The following is a 17,448-nucleotide window of genomic DNA, read 5'->3' as shown; positions in this document are numbered from 1 at the left end:
TACGGATGTATTTCATCAGAAAAACGCGAATTTTTTTTTACGCTAGTCACAAATGTGCCAACCATAAAGCGTTAACACACACATTTGCAGTCTCTACAGTGTGACTGTCAAAACGATCATTTTGTATGGAGCACAGAGCAAGTAATATAGTAGTATGGAGTGTCCGGGGTGTGACGTTGCGCTAAGTTGAAAGTTCAGTGTTGAAAAAAAAATATTCATAGAGTTAGCAATAACCAACTCATTAATGTGTAAATAAAGTGGTATAAATAATAATTGGTTGAAAAATATTTACGGTTATTTTAAGTAATTTGGATTTTGATTATTTCATTAACATTTTTTTCAATGTTTGTACCTTCATCCATACTTATATTTATTTTTTTAACACAATTTGAATTAACTTCGATTATTTCGAAAAAACTACAATGAAACGAAAGCTTTAAATTTTTTCCAACAATTAATAATTAGGTACTAACGATAAATCTTGCATATTGCACCCGTGCGAAGCCGGGGCGGGTCGCTAGTTAAAACATAAAGTAAACGAATGTCACTACTCACTAGCCAATCCCCGTTTTCAAATTACAGCACTAGAGCGCATTATGCGGCATAATGCTTAACGTTGAATGTTCCAACTACAGCAACGCTTCGCACAATCGAGCACTAGAAAAAGTAATGCGCGTGAATTGATGCGTGCAATCGATTTATCGTTAGGGCGTATTCAGAAAGAAAGCTTGAAACTTATAAGCGCTTATCGGCGCTTGTCATGTTCATATATTTTCCTGCGCGGGTTACCAGCACTGACAGGAAAATATATCAACATGACAAGCGCCGATAAGCGCTTATAAGTTTCAAGCTTTCTTTCTGAATACGCCCTTAGTAATTTTAATTGTTGGAAAAAAATTTAAAGCTTTCGTTTCATTGTAGTTTTTTCGAAATAATCAAAGTTAATTCAAATTGTGTTATAAAAATAAATATAAGTATGGATGAAGGTACAAACATTGAAAAAAATGTTAATGAAAAAATCAAAATCCAAATTACTTAAAATAACCGTAAATATTTTTCAACCAATTATTATGTATACCACTTTTTTTACACATTAATGAGGTTATTGCTAAGGGCGTATTCAGAAAGAAAGCTTGAAACTTATAAGCGCTTATCGGCGCTTATAAGCGCTGGTAACCCGCGCAGGAAAATATATTATGAACATGCGCTTATAATAGGAATGGGTCGTCGACGCATTTTTCATCAACGAGACTAGACCGTTAAATGTCGTTCATCAACTAGTCGATCAACTAGTTAAAATCTTCGACTAGTCGATGTGTAAACTGAAACGAATTGACACGGTCGACCGACGCGCGACGGTATTGGTAATCGAACGTTCGTTACCTTGAACTGAGGTCTACACTCTACATGTAAAATTCCACATTCTTACCACGAAGTTATTACGAATTATAGATTTTCAAAGAATTCAATGTCAGGGTTGTCTCTAGTAAAGAAAACGTCAGAGCTGTTTTTTAACAATTATATATTTATCACCTATCTATTACCAAGTTTTTGTTTATGTTTTAACTTGTCGTTGTCGTTAGTTATAGTCGATATTTTAACATTATTCAATATATTATTATAAGTAAGTAGGTAATCCTTATGATATGTAATAAATTAACTGAATAAAAAAATATCTTAGATTTTTAAGACAATTCAATAATATCAAATTAATACAAATTAATCTCCTTTTTTTTCAATATTTCGAGCATTGATCATAGTAATCTCATTAAAAGTCAAACGGAATTAACGGTAAAAATATTGAACTATCAACTCGCGACGCGTCGCGTCGCAAGTTGGTAGTTGATACAAACGTGTCGACTGACGAGCCGTCTACGACGAGTCGTTTAGCCGTCTACGGTGGACTATTATACGGCCACGTCGAAGAGTTAACCGTCGCGGACGCGTTGACGATCGTTTCGACTCTTTTGTTTAGTCGTTGAATTCAACTAGTCCGTTGATGAACGATGGACTAGTCGAATCGTTGAGTGTACATAGACGGTTAATTTAACTAGTCCGTTGATTCAACGCCCATGCCTAGCTTATAAGCGCTGATCGGCGCCGACAAGTTCCAACAAGTTTCAACAAACATGCTCTGTAATTGGAAAACGGGAAATATGTTTCAGGAGGTGGGCACACTTGAAAATGACACTCAATGACAATGACACTTGTATATTGTGGCTACTGGCTTGACAATTGACATTCAATATTTTATTTAAAAATAAAACGCACGTTGAAATTTCTATATAATATTTATTAGCGGTGAAAAAATTAAGTTGTTTCTTGCATCTACAACGAAATAATACACAAAGAAAAGCATTTCAGTAAACAACACAGCTGTTACCGAATATAACACACATAAAAATTGTACTTTCTTCGATTGTTTACCATGGGTGCTTTAAGTGTTATCATACAGTTCATTATTGTTTTTCCATTGGCATTCGTATGCCTTAGAGCATTATATCTTATCAGTTCGATATACTCTCGTCGCGTCGGATTACATATTCACAACAGATCATTTCGAACGATTTTGTGCATTGGATCAGGTGGGCACACTACGGAGATGTTATCGCTCGTTGCAAGGATGAAATTATACTTATATACTCCACGTCTCTACGTTATGGCTGACTCCGACGAGAGGAGTGAAGTAAAAGTTCGTGAAATAGAAAGTCAGTATACTGACTACAAAATCGCCAAAATTCCTAGAAGTAGAAATGTAAATCAATCATTTATATCATCGGTATTTACTACTATATATGCTACTCTAAGCGCCATACCAATAGTCTATAAATTTAAACCAGATTTAATTTTCTGTAATGGTCCTGGCACCTGTATTCCTCTCTGTATGGTTGCATTTATCATGAGATGTCTTTATCTGGTAGATTGCAGGATTATCTTCATTGAAAGCCTATGTAGAGTGCATAGTTTATCACTTACTGGAAAGATATTACAATATATTGCAGATATTTTTGTAGTACAGTGGTTACAATTACACAAAGATTGTATAAGAAGTTCATACTATGGAAGATTAACTTAAATTACTGTCGCTATGATTTAAAAGAAAGCCTCAAATATAAAGTAAGTGTTATGTATTGCATGACTCATAATGCAAAGCATTTGAGTGCTCTATTATTGAAAAACTGTCACTGCACTGGTAAAAAATAATTCAAGATGGTACATGAAAAAAATGTAGAAATAGAAATAAAATCCAATCATTCAATTTTTTTAACCTAGCTTGCATAAATTTTAATAAGTGTAGTAATTTTTTGAAGTGGAACTTCTTAAGACATTGAGAGTAAAATTTTAAGGTAGTATGGCTATACTGTCACATCATGAAGTATGGTGAAGATTTTGGTATCTTTGAATCATGCCAAAGAAGTTTCACTTCGGACACATGTGCTCAGCACACACACTATTTTAATTAGGACTAGTGGTCCGCCCTGGCTTCGCCCGTGGTACATATTTACCATTTCTCTACATAAGAACCATCTTTGTACTTCAAGGAATATAATATAAAAAGAATTATCGAAATCGGCCCACCCGTTCACGCGTGATGCCATGACAACGCGAAATGGGTTTCATGTTTATATATATAGATATAGATTACTATGATAGACAAGTATTAAAATAACTTCATTAAGCATTGTTGAATAGTTGTTTTTTATTAATAAATTAGAAAAATTTAAATTATTTCCTTTTTATCAATGATTGAGCATTATGAGCCATGCATTTTCTAATTCTTTATTTTTTCATGCATATGAAAATTAGTATAAGCATGTATTAACTTAATTATTAGGTACAATAATTATTCATGTATGTAAAGTGATCTCAGTTATACTTAGAACTATGATTATTGTGATGTATGTTATATTTAAAATGTATGGGATTTTGAAATAAAACCAGTAAAATTTTATAAATATAGATGTATTCTTCATTCCATGGAAGTCACATCAATCAGATCAACATTATTCTATGTACAATAATAATAATTATAATGTTCTTGTAATAAATTTCCAACAATGTAAATTGTAAATGCTTCAGTCTTCACAACATTTAAGTTGATTTTTAACCTCTTAACAATAATTGCCAATGATCCTATGAATGTTTACTACATTATCAGCAGAAACAAAACAAATGCTATTGTGTATCAACTTTATCAAACTTTATTACAGTTTTGTCGCATTAACAAAAACAATTATAAATAGGAACCAAGAAAAAGTAGGAAGATCAAGGATGTGAAAAAAAAATCAATATAATAATATTTAAAGACAAAGATTTAAAACATTTAAAACTTAAATAACTAAGTATTTATGTTAAAAGTCGAACACTGAAAATAATATTCGAGATAATAAAATAAATAATGTATGTTTTAGATTTAAAACACATTCCATAATTTTAAGTGCCATTTGTATGAACCTTCATTAAATCATTATTTGAAATAACAGTGTTTTTCTTTAATTATTAGGATTTTTTCCATTAACATTCTTCCACTGACTTGTTTACATTTATATTGCTATTAGAATCTCTTACTACCACACTACTGTACAAACCTTATTATTATAAGTCAACTCTTATAGGCTCATAACAATTATATGCTTTGTATATTAAAGTTTAGGCATTTTAATCACAGATGCAAGCCAATAATCACTTTTGAAATTCATTAACAAGATTTTAAGTATTCGTTATTGATAATACTTATGTAAAGCAACATTAAGTAAAATAGTTATTATAATAACTTATGCATAATATTAGGCACAGTATCTTACAAACAATTATCAATTTTAAATTCATGTAAATAAGTTCATATTTCTTACTCTAATTTACAATGTTTAAATTATAACATCATAACAACTGCCCAACAATATATATTTTAGGCACATTAGAGAATACTATCAATAAGGTTGACTATCTTTAAAAACATAAGTACAAAGAAAAAAAATTAAGTAGGTATTTTCTAAGGCAAAATTCATATGTATACTCTTCAAGGCTTGCTATCGTCAATAGAATTTGTTTGGTTGCTAGTTTCTTGTTTTGCGATTACATTCTTATCAATATGATATTTCTCATCATCTATAAGATACATTGCCTCATCATAAGTGGGTGGTGGAAGCTCTGAGCACGAAGGTTTGCTTGTGGCAGCATTAGCTATTAATGCATCATATGAAGGTGGCAAGGTCGCACTTGAAGCTGTCCGAGGCACTTGACCACTATAAGCCTGCTCTGCTTGTACAGTTGCCATGTCCTATAGAAAATACATTTAAATTAGTTTTGTCCTTTCTCTTTACATTTTTTTTATATATAGAATTTTTAAATAAAAATTACACCATAAAATTGTCAGTATGTTTCAATAATTTGCAATTGTATAAATAAATAACATTACCATTACCAGCCAACCAATACCATACAGACATATTAGGTAAAAGGAAGTTCCTTTGACATTGAAACACAACTTTTTATCTTGATAAGTAATTATACATATGTGTGTGACATATTCAATGCACTGGTATTGGTAGCTTCTATTTACTGAATTAGTAAAAACATTTGTGAATGATAATACTTTTGGGTTAAGGTTAACACATATTTGTTCAGACAAAATATAGGTACAAGAGATTATAGCATCGCGAGAATGTAGAATAACAGTACCGAATACGAACTTTCTATTGATGCCATTAATTCACACATAAAATTCACACAGTAATCTATGAATATGTACAACTTACTCTTATTATTGCACGCTGATGTAGGAGCATCTGAATTACACTCTTTCTTCGCAAATATAACATGCTTTTCACTGCAACCATCATTCCTGAACAAATAAATATGGGTCCAACGAGCCACATGTGTCCTAAATTACTTAAAATATAGCCATCAGCATCACCAAGAGCAAGGACAGTTATAACTGTACCCACTGAAAATAAAACCATCGAAAGAACGAAATAGGAATAGCTGGTGCAGTCACATCTACCAAATCGCTGATCTTCATCTAAATCGAAATCACGATGCCGTAACCGATGTAAACGTTGTCGAATAAATGGGCTATCAAATACTGTCGCCATTTTTAGTATATAATTCAAAATATCCCGTTGAACCTTATTTTAATTTTTAAGCATTATTTTTTTTCAAGACAACATAATATCACCAAGATCAAACGAAAACACTTTTTATATTACACAGTACAGCAATCACTATGAATAGATGTTTTATTTTTTTTATGCAAACTGCAGATTGCAGAAGCTTGTTTTGTTGCCTGTTTATAATCGGACGAGTGTTACTATTTTACGGATACATTAAATATACAAATTACAAATATGTACAAACAATGGAGCGGAGCCGGGCTGGCTCTTACGTAGTATTTGTATTCTCTTTGCTGGGCTATATAAGAAAATTTTAGAACCTAAACTTTAATAGTAAAGTACCATACTTTTTACCTAAGTTTTTATCATTCTGATTTCTGTCACAGACATCCAAATAATATAATTACTATATTACTTGATCTGTGTAATATAATGTTCATACATATTACATCTGTGCCTTTGTAAAAGAAAGTCGTGTTAGTTACTCCACATAAAACTCAAGAACGACTGCACCGATTTAGCTGAAAATTGGCAGGGAGGTAGTTTAGAGCCAGGAGAAGGACATAGGATACTAAATTAGTACCACGGGCGAAGCCGGGGCGGAACACTAGTAATTTATATATACTCTGTGTTTATGTCAAACATTTTAAATACGTCAATTGTCAAAACAAGACATTTCTGTCTTCTGATTTCATATTATTTTCAATTTCCAATAGGGCTCACTGCTCAGAGCAATAAATTATTCCTCTGAGGCTCACTGCGTAGAATATGATGACGTAAAATGTTTTATTGATAATATTGTTTCTGATTTTTATAGCTTTTGTGCTCTAAACACAATTTAATTTGAATGAGAAACATAAACCTGCCTATCTTCATTTTAATTTAGTTATTTTTCCTTTCTAAATTTAAAGTGGATCGAAATGACTCGCATATTGTGTATTTTATTTTTCGTATTATGTGTTGATAAAGGTATGTTTATAGCACTTTAATACTCCAATCGAGCTAATATTATAGTTATTTATGTTATTAAACTTGAATCCTTGATCAAGAGTTCCTAATCATACTAATTCTCGTGATATTATGCACCGATTGCAAAATTATATTCTTCAAACTAAAAATTAATATTTGTTATTATTGTTTTGGTACATATATCTTACATTTCAGTCTTCAATTTATATGATTTTTTCTTCTTTACAGTGTGTTTAGCTTTGAAATTATTAGTTTCAAATGATGGGCCAGCTGTTCGAGGATCTAACATAACGTTTACGGCTACGGTTCTTGGTTATTCAGGAGAAAATCTTCAATTTGATTTTTCGGATGATGTACAGCCACAACATAGGGCTCAAGTAAGATTCTAATGTAGTTAGAGTTTATAACATTAGAGATACATAATTGTGGAAAAATACAATATTATTTTAATTTTTTAAACATACAAGGAATAATACCTAATAAAATAATAAGTGTGACAACTATAATGAATATAAATAGGTAACTTATGTAAATGAGATTAGTTGGTTCTATAATAAATTAGTTTTGACAACATTTGACTTGTAGTTATTGTAGTTTATTGAATAGTAGGTATATAAAGTAGGTATTTAGTTATTAAATAAACTGCATTATTTTTGAGGTGAATAATTTTTAATAAAATAAGCAGTTCTTTTGTTTCCCTGTTTACAATGAGTGATAGTAATGTATGTATGATGAATTATATATATATTTCACTTTAAAAGTGTAAAATATTATAAGTAATTGTCGGTCTTCAATAAGGTTATCAGTATTGAAATTTCCTTTATAACATCAATGTAATAGAATATTAATATCCACATTTGCATTTGTGCTTTTAATTAAAGTATGATAAACTCAATATGATATGGTATCTGTACTGGTTCCTGACAATGTTAAAATAGTTTCAGAGATTATTAAGTATTAATAAATTGCAGGGGTTCTATATATATGTAGATGTGGACAATAAACACTCAATTTTAAGTGGAGCTTACAATTTTATAATGATAAAAATTGCACCCTTTATTATAAAGACATATGAAACAACAAACCACTCATAGATGCAAATATTCAACTCAGGCATTAATAATTATTCATTTTTTATTATTTGACTCAACATTTTAAATTTTAATATATATTTCTTGTGTTCATAGTTTGTCGCAAAATCAAATGTGTCAAAATGGACTGTTGAATACCCACGCGATTTGTATGAAGCTGGTGAACACACAGTCACAGTTAACCTTATGAAAACTTTTTTTGGTATGTGGATCTTGACAGCTACGGCAACCACAACATTCCAAATTACAGGTAAGACTATTAAGATCTTATTGTAGTATAGGTTCCCTGTTGTGCCGTTACTCAGACTTGAAATTCATTCTAAACGTATGTTGTTTAATTATACCTGCTTTTTAATCTTGGCTTCTATGAAAAATCTCTGAATATGTAGTTATTTTCGATCTGACCTTGTAATTGTGTCTCCACAATCTTTTCTGTTAAACATGCTAACTACTAATAGACTTAACTATATTATTCAATATCAATGCAGTAATCTGAAGAAATTGTTTATAAGTAAAATAGAAATGTAAAAAATACATGCAATAATTATATACATTGATTGAGTTAAATTAAGTGTAATTACACTTTCAATTATTACCTAATATTTCAGATTCATTGAATGGAAACCTGTATCTACAGCAGAACAATTTAATTAGAGACAACAAGTTTGTTGCCTCCAACAACTCAGTGCATCATTTCGTGCAACTACCGGATAATGAGATGCAATTTTTAAAGAAAAACGCGTCTACAATTATCACCTATTGGTTCATAGATTGTATGTTTATAGATCAAACAACAGACTTCTCTTTAAACTATACCTATCAAGATGTGATGACTGATCATTACATTGATGTGTTGGTTGTGGCTAACAATCAACCGTTGCCTCCGATAACAACAACCACAACAACAACCACAACAACAACAACAACAACAACAACCACAACAACGACAACAACAACACCCAAACCAACAACAGTTCCAAGTTTAGATACAACAGTTGTACCATTAAGCAATAACAGTGATAATGTAACTCATAAAATATCAAAGCGAGGTGTACCAATGAATGCAAAACGAAAACATGCAATAAAGGATTTCATATGCCACAACTCAAGCATAGTGCCGATCGGCGATACCTACACATATGGACATTATCAGGAAACAATTAGCATAAGAGGTATGTAGTTAGCAAATTTCATAGAACTTACTTAGACCTTATGAAATGGGACATATCACCTAACAGTAATTTATTTTAAGGAAATTTGTCTAGTGTAGTGTTCTTGTGTTATAAACCTTTTAACTATCCACATTTCTCGACTTTGATATGTACATTTAACTGGTATTCTTACTCGTCAAATATAGCAACTTCAATCCAATTAACAACTTATTATTTCACTATTTCAGAGTCAATTTCAACAGTGAACATAACTGGTTTGAACTGGTTGCAACACGGCGATCTTCTAAACCTACAAGTGAAATACACTGGGTCACCGCCGTTCGATTATTGTGCTATATACAAGCTCGGACAATACAATGTTACAGGGAATGAGACGTGTTCTATGAAGTCTAGAACCACTACTAATATTTTCCCTTTGGTACACTATTTTTCTGATAGCGAACAGCACACTGTTGTTGTTGTTATTGAGAATGAAGTTGGGAAAAGTGTGTCGAGGGCTACAATCAATATCTATAAAGGTATTTATTATACACTAGCGGTCCGCCCCGGCTTCGCCCGTGGTACATATTTCGCAATAAAAAGTAGCCTATGTCCTTTCTCGGGTATCAAAATATCTCCATACCAAATTTCATGCAAATTGGTTCAGTAGTTTAGGCGTGATTGAGTAACAGACAGAGTTACTTTCGCATTTATAATATTAGTATGGAAGTATGGATAAGTACCTAATTAGTATTACAAAGATTACATGGTTTTATTATTGGAGTTAACCGTTTAACTGCACTCATTGCAATGAACCATATTGGACAAAACTGTATTGATAAACGAAAAATAGAAAGTTAAATTGATATTTGATATAATTTTTAATTGTTATTCAGCAATTGCTACGTAATAAGTCAATTTATCTTGCTTGTACATATTATTATTTTTGTATGTACTTATGTTCATAGTTACAAACCAATTTATAGAGAATAGTTGATTCTCTAGGTTTTTCTTATTCCTCAAAAGACACGTTATTAACAATTCTGTTTTTTTTTAATTTCAGCATCTGTCCACGCGCAGTTGTCAGTCATCGTAGTTCCGGTGGCGTTCTCTCTAGTTGCCGTAATATTAGTGGTGTTTGGTGTTGCCTACTATCAGCATAGATCAAGGTATTTATAGATATATTATACACTAGCGGTCCGCCCCGGCTTCGCCCGTGGTACATGTTTACGTTTTCTCTACATAAGAACCATCCTCGTACTTCAAGGAATATAATAAAAAAAGAATTATCGAAATCGGTTCAGCTGTTCTCGAGTTATGCGCTTACCAACACATTTTGCGATTCATTTTTATGTATAAGACTAGCGGTCCGCCCCCGGCTTCGCCCGCTTTGTATGAAACCAAATAAATTATATGCAAAAACCTTCCTCTTCATAACTCTATCTATTAAAAAGAGCGCATCAAAATCCGTCGCGTAGTTTTAAAGATTTAAGCATAAGTACATAGGGATATAAGGATAGAGAAAGCGACTTTGTTTTATACTGATGATTAATTATTTTTGTTGTATAGAAGTAAATATGGATCATTTGTTAATAGAGTCATCAATTTATAAAGTCTGGGTGTAGAGAATGGGGAAAGTTTTCAATAGATGGTGTTGTTAACATTTTATTTATTTATAATAGGCATGACGAAAGATTTTGAAATCCTCTTCCATAATGTGTGTATACGTTTACTATACAAGAAAAACCCTATATTTCGGTAATATACTTAAATTTAACGAAGATAAAAGCCATTTTTTTAAAAAATATTTATTAACTGTGCCAAAACAGCTCGCAGGTGTCATGGCGTAGGCGTGACGTCAAACTTTGGTAAATACGTAATTATTTGTACGCATTGCGAAGAAAATTAAAAAAGTCTTTATTTAATATGTGTTATAGAAACGAATTTCAAAGTTTATGAGTGGTGTCCAGTATTGCAGTATGAATCCACATAAAAATAATGCTCAAAAATGTGTGAGTAATTATTTCAAGCGAGAAATAATAAGAAATGATTGTATAAAGTTGGTGCGGAGAACCCCGAACCACGTATTCGTGAATTCGCAATTGTATTTCTGTTCTGAGTCGATAAAGCATACGTGAAACAATAGAAAATAAATAAAAATGCGTATTCTCAACATATTCATAACAACAAAACACATCTGACGCGAGTTGTTTACTTAAGCGTGACGTCACGCGTGTTTTAGTCAAAATGGCTAACTGCAGAATTTCAATGTTTTATTTTATTGATAATCTCATTAATCTTAATGGTTTTAAAATTTCTAAGTCACTATATTGAATTTATTTATTGTACATTTTCCCTTAAAAACACTAATACGATCATTTATGGATACTGTCGTCAAGCCTTAGTTGTTAAGAACTTGCAACATTATTTTTTAGAATTCATAGTTTCAATATGATACAATGTGTCTGTCGCTAGTTAACAATAACTTTTAAGTGCATATACGTTTAGCCAAATCACTGTATATTGTTTCTGATAATAACAATTTTTGAAGAATATCTTACCTTTACCTGAAATCAAACAGTCAAGTGTTGCCACTAAAGTATTGTTTATTCCAATTACAGGCATACAGTAGAAGTAGCTGACTTCGACTTCGGTCAGCAAGTAAATCTAGATTATAAAACATTCGCCGAGCGTCTAAAAGACAGTTTCAGAAATGCCTTCAATTTCAGACATCGAGATGACGTAGATCCACTAACGTCTGATGCTAGATACGACTCGATGTGAGTGTTTTGTTCCTGTATAAAGATAATATTATTGTTAAAATTTGTATATCCATGTTTTCTGCTCAGTGATTATGATCGAAGAGTATTGAACTGCTATCGCATGGTATCTTCATTAAATAATTATTTTTTATATGGTTATAGAATTTGATGTGTGTATTCATTCATTCCAATATAAATAATTTGTGAACTATGATTTTTAAATGATTATTTACTACTGTAATTATTGTACAAATAATATAAATACATAGCTTTCGTGTTATGTTTATTTACATATTATGTAATTTCAATCGTTTTATTTATTATGTCGTTTTGTGAATTGAACCAAAAATAAGGAGTTTTGTAGTTATCAAGGAAGGGTGGAAGGCTTATCAATTATGTATATTCGGACGCTATGAATAGAATTAATACAATTACTAACATACAACCTACTTAGTTAGATGATAGAATACACTTTTATACTATTATATTCTCATCCATTTAATGCAATAAAAATCGATTTTATGTTATATGTATATGTATATCATCAAATTTATAAAGCATCGAAAGTGTCTTCGTTATAATGTATCAAATGCAGTTTAAAGGAGTAATAAGCTTTATATCAGACTGATTGATGTTTGCATCATAGAAATGTGCATTTTATCCATTTATTTTGTAAGGCATGTCGCGTTTCACTTTTACAGATCTTTATTTTTATGTTTATGAACAGTAGGAGCGTAATATGGTCTATTAAAATGTCCCGATTTGTGGTATTATATTGTTATTGCTTGGTTTAATAATTTATATTATTGATGACTTCGTAATATCGATTTTGTGGTTGAAAATAATAATACTATTTTGTGTGACGATTGTTTATGTCTTCGGTCCAATATTTTGTTTGTGAGTTTGTGGCGATTGTTTATATCTTCTGTCCACTGAAATATTTTGTTAAAATGTAAGATGTATTCGAAAAAGGAACTTACATCTCGATATGCCAAATTTAAGAAAAAATGATAGTCGCTCTCGTAATATAAAAATAAATAATATATTTATCTATTCACATCCCGTTTTTATATTCATTATTTTTGCTTGCAACACTGTACTAAAAGGAATTCCGTAAAATGTTGCCAGATGTATATTATGACATTTAAAAACTAATCGAATATAAAAACGGGGTAAAAAAATTGAAGACGTCGTGAAGTTATATTCGAGTGATATTCCTAAATTAACAAATTTAACCTAGCAATTAGTCTTAGCGTAATTTGGGACGTCACGATAATTTTTTAAAAGTGATCAGTCAAGTTTTGTGATATATTAGTTTTATATTATAGATTTATTTATCTTATAGTGATAGGGTTTGTATTTATTTTAGAAGCAAAATATTGCTAACTAATACTTAATATTACTTAATTCAAATTTCACTTAATAAGATTTATTCCCATTTTAATGCAATATAAACACAGTTCTTTAATTAGATTTTTATAAGACGCACATTTTGATTGTTTCTATATTGTCCAAATTAAACATTGCAGTGTTATGCTTCTAAAATAAATTTATAAAATTGTAGTTACATTAAAGTGTTATTAAAATGTTATGTTTTATTTATGTATTCAGCAGTTTCCTCATCCTTGAGTATAGGATATCCTTTCCCCAAATCTCCTTTATAGATCTGGATTCTGGATCGAGGTTAATTAAGTTCAAGGTTTATTATATTAATCGTAGTAGCAGTTGATAAATACCAATGTTGATACTTGATACCTTCCTGTTCCAAAGTTTTCTTCAACTATCTTCTGTCCAAATCGATAATTTTCCATTTACATGTAACTTCTGTGTAACTTACTGTGAAGCATTAGAACGACCTACCAGCCTCGTAGCTTTCTAGCCCAGTGTCCTGCAAGAAAAGAGCCTATATATCCTAAAATATATAAAATCTCCCAGCGTTGTCCGTATTCATGGAGGAGAGTAGTCAACAAAATTATCGGTTAGCCCACATGCTCGTTTGCTTTCTTTGTTATTATAAAAGTAATGTTATGAGTGGTGGATAATCTAAAAAGATGCGCAGAATCTTTAGGTACAAGTTACAGCTAGCTTACAGTTAGGTACATAAACAGCTTTTCGTCGGCGGTTACAGAGAAATTCCATCTGCAAAAAATGTAGAGACACCAATAGAAAAACACACACCAATTGTTTGTTTTGTAAATGCCTTTTTTTCTATGGCTGTGCAGAGTGCATCTTTAAAAATATGTATTCGCCATTAACAAAAAATTGAAACTATGAAACACTGATTGTATAAAAGCAAACATCATACAAGTAAATCAAGAAATATTATACTTACCTACTGTTTTTGCGCGGAAAATTACATCGAGCGTTCGCGTTGGGAACAAAACATATCGCTCAGAAGGTTTTGAAATTTGAATAAATGACCCCTTTTTTCAGGTGGTCAGTTTGAAGGTGGTCAATATTATTTATTTATTTTTTATTAAGTAGATACTGTATATCTTTTTCACATATAATATGTATTTGGATATTTTAAAACGATGGACTTTCTCTCAATCTAATGACACCAAATTATTGCAATCAAAGTCTAATTTTCCCTAAAAAATGCGCCCTAATTTTACCAACCCTTTAGTAGCCTAATGGCGTAATTGTGGTTCACTTTAAATAAGCTAATGAACACATTTTAATGCGTAACACACTCAAAAGTTTCGACTGTTAAACCGTCCTTCCCCTTCTAATTAAACTGCGAGCGCCGAAAGCCGACTTGGACATTAAAAGTATCCGTTTTTCGCATTTCATTAAAATTTTCAAGTCGCTGAGAGTGGTCTAGGCAGTTTGAGAGGCGTCGGGTTAAATCTCTTATCGTGTAACGAATACATGAGCGTTTTAATGGCTTTAATGAAGTGCTGCATAAGGTCTTTAAATTTTTAATGTAAGCAGCGTTAAATAAACATACCAGCTTTAATTTTACACTAATGAATTTTACATTAATGAATCATTCATCAGACATGTGCAAATAAAGGATAAATTTTTAAGTTTAAAAATTTCATTTCTTCTTTGTAATAATTAGAACATAAACAAGTTAACACAAAGAGAAGGACAAATTATATGAGGCTAAAAGTCAATGTTCAGGATAAGAGTGACCTTCAAATTTATATGGAACATCATTTTGATACGGTATGAGAATGAAAATTTGAAAGGAAGTTGCATTATTTAAAGGATGAAGAATCTGTCTAAATGGAAATGTATATTTCCACGTGGAATGAATAATGAGATCTTTTTTGGAACTGAACATCAAAATCAAATAAGTTATACCAATATACGATGTACGAATGTCAATGTGTTGATTGCTATATTTTATTGTGTCGTTTGTAAGCTTAGTAATTTTATCCTTAAGTTCGTACCTATTTGTAATGTAGGTACATAATTACTAACCTAATATTTTTAGTATAGACAAGTTTTTCATTTTAAGATGTTTTTAAGATTTGTGATTATTTAAATGTGGCTATTGTAGTAAGTCATCTTATCTTGTTTTCGTGTCTCTGCTAATTATTGACTTGATTTATTTTACTACACTATGACCTACCTACATGAATTAAATGTCTGTTTTTATTACATCTTTCTGAGCAGAACACCGAGATCGTCATAATATTTTTCTTCTTCTCAGAAACAATAATAAACACAATAGATAATTTAATAATTGAACAATATTAAAAGGTACCTATCTCATAAATTATTATACCATCCCGTGTCGGCACGGTCGGTCGGTCAATATACGTTGTTATCGGCAACTTGTTATTGTAGGTTATTGAATAATAATTTTGTTTTGACTATATTACCTACTTGATGTAATTTACCAATTAATATAAATTATTTGTAAGCAAAACTTGATATTTCATCGTTAGCCTCGTGACCAGCAAGTTAACAGCTGTTAGTACTATCACAGTATTACCATTATTTCCTACAGTAGTGCGACGAATGTACTTGTGCAGAGAAACGGAGGGGAACTGGCGGGGGTCGGGCGACGCGGGCCGCGTAAAGCAAACACGCTTAGTTTGCTTTACCTAGCGCGAAAGGATGACGCAGTCGTATTTTTTGTGTAATAATTTTATTATACATAGGTACTTACATATTCTAATATGGCGCGCACAAACTGTTCGGTTTACGGATGTAAATCTACATTGAAATCCCAGAAGGAAACAATATTTCAGAAAGATTGTATTAATTGTATCTGTTGAATTAAAATCAAAGCTATGTATATGTTGTCCTCATTATTTTCTAATCAGATTGTACATCCCAATGCGAATGCATTACTTAGTTACATGTTATAATATACAATTAAGAACATCCAAAAATAAAGTGTCCACGTAAATAATATTTATCTGTAATTATATATTTATGAACAAATAATTACATCAGATTTAATAATCGCAATTATTTTGAATGTACATATGAATAAAGATTTCATCATAATATTAATAATCACAATTGTTTTATTTCCCATTTGTTGCAACCCTTTTTTTTTTTTTTTTTTTTAACGTGAGGAAATTCATCATGAATACCGACTGCTTCGGGGGCAGCAGCACGGTTATGTCAGACTCCTACTGACTAAAACCTCACGGTGGCCTACTACCGCGCAAGTAAAGAGGGGATCCCGGGATCTCCGGTAGGAACGCTCACGGTACCCCTCGCGCGCCTGCCATTGGCAATCCACTCGTATGTAGTCGCGACTACCCTACGCGCATGCACGCGCACTGCAACAGACTGCAGCCACAACAGTCTGTCACCCTCCTCGCGTTGCCTATTGAATGTGCGCAGCCCCCGCCGCGCACACTCTGCAACGATAAAGGCAGGAGCTCGTCAGGTCTCCTAAGTGACCCGACGTCCCCTGCGGCGTGCTCTGCGACGCACGGGATTCCTACGCTCCCGGTCGCGCTCAGCACTTTCTTTCTGTGACATCACTGCATCACAGAAAGACAGCACTGCCATCCACGCATCCTCTCTTCCACACATAGCACCAACTACGGTCGGAAGTGAGAGGTCAGATCCAACCATAGCACGCAGTGCATCGCGTTCCGCTATCCACGCCGGACACGACTCCAAGGTGTGCTGAGCCGTATCCTCCTCACAATCACAATGGTGACAGGCAGCATTTGGCTGTTTTCCTATTCGACACAGATACTTACCGAAGCAACCATGCCCCGTCAGAATCTGTGTCGTACGGAAAGAAAGCGAGCCGTGGCGCCTTGTCATCCATTGCCTAAATACAGGCAAAATGGCATGGATAGACACCATGCCATATTGCGCGTTCCCTAGCCGTCTGGCCCATGCCTCCGTGGCCTGTCGTCGGAGTCTGGCCCTACGCCTG

General features: G+C 32.4%; 3 protein-coding genes across 3 annotated transcripts; 2 read left to right on the top strand and 1 right to left on the bottom strand.

Moving 5' to 3' along the window:
- The first annotated feature begins 2,223 nt into the window (after positions 1 to 2,223).
- Alg14 (ALG14, UDP-N-acetylglucosaminyltransferase subunit) lies at positions 2,224 to 3,220 on the top strand. The gene has a single exon (XM_090104701.1). The coding sequence runs from the start codon at positions 2,429 to 2,431 to the stop codon at positions 3,074 to 3,076; it is 648 nt and encodes a 215-aa protein (XP_089960827.1). The 5' UTR covers positions 2,224 to 2,428; the 3' UTR covers positions 3,077 to 3,220.
- A 727-nt stretch (positions 3,221 to 3,947) lies between these two features.
- LOC149906570 (uncharacterized) lies at positions 3,948 to 6,299 on the bottom strand. The gene is made up of 2 exons (XM_090104700.1): positions 5,760 to 6,299; positions 3,948 to 5,281 (listed from the first exon to the last, which is right to left on the bottom strand). Exons 1-2 carry the CDS (start codon positions 6,093 to 6,095, stop codon positions 5,021 to 5,023), a joined length of 597 nt encoding a protein of 198 aa, XP_089960826.1. The 5' UTR covers positions 6,096 to 6,299; the 3' UTR covers positions 3,948 to 5,020.
- A 512-nt stretch (positions 6,300 to 6,811) lies between these two features.
- LOC149906569 (uncharacterized) lies at positions 6,812 to 13,660 on the top strand. The gene is made up of 8 exons (XM_090104699.1): positions 6,812 to 6,830; positions 6,866 to 7,082; positions 7,311 to 7,459; positions 8,270 to 8,423; positions 8,782 to 9,345; positions 9,573 to 9,863; positions 10,388 to 10,493; positions 11,946 to 13,660. The coding sequence occupies exons 2-8, from the start codon at positions 7,034 to 7,036 to the stop codon at positions 12,106 to 12,108; spliced, it is 1,476 nt and encodes a 491-aa protein (XP_089960825.1). The 5' UTR covers positions 6,812 to 6,830; positions 6,866 to 7,033; the 3' UTR covers positions 12,109 to 13,660.
- Positions 13,661 to 17,448: the final 3,788 nt, after the last annotated feature.

This window comes from Colias eurytheme, chromosome 8, assembly GCF_061535395.1.
Source record: "Colias eurytheme isolate Ceu_HAF_F1 chromosome 8, ilColEury1 Martin Lab GWU primary, whole genome shotgun sequence".
Classification (NCBI taxonomy): Eukaryota; Metazoa; Arthropoda; class Insecta; order Lepidoptera; family Pieridae; genus Colias; species Colias eurytheme.
The sequence above is the reverse complement of the archived record's forward strand: the minus strand, read 5'-3'. Positions and strand labels throughout refer to the sequence as shown.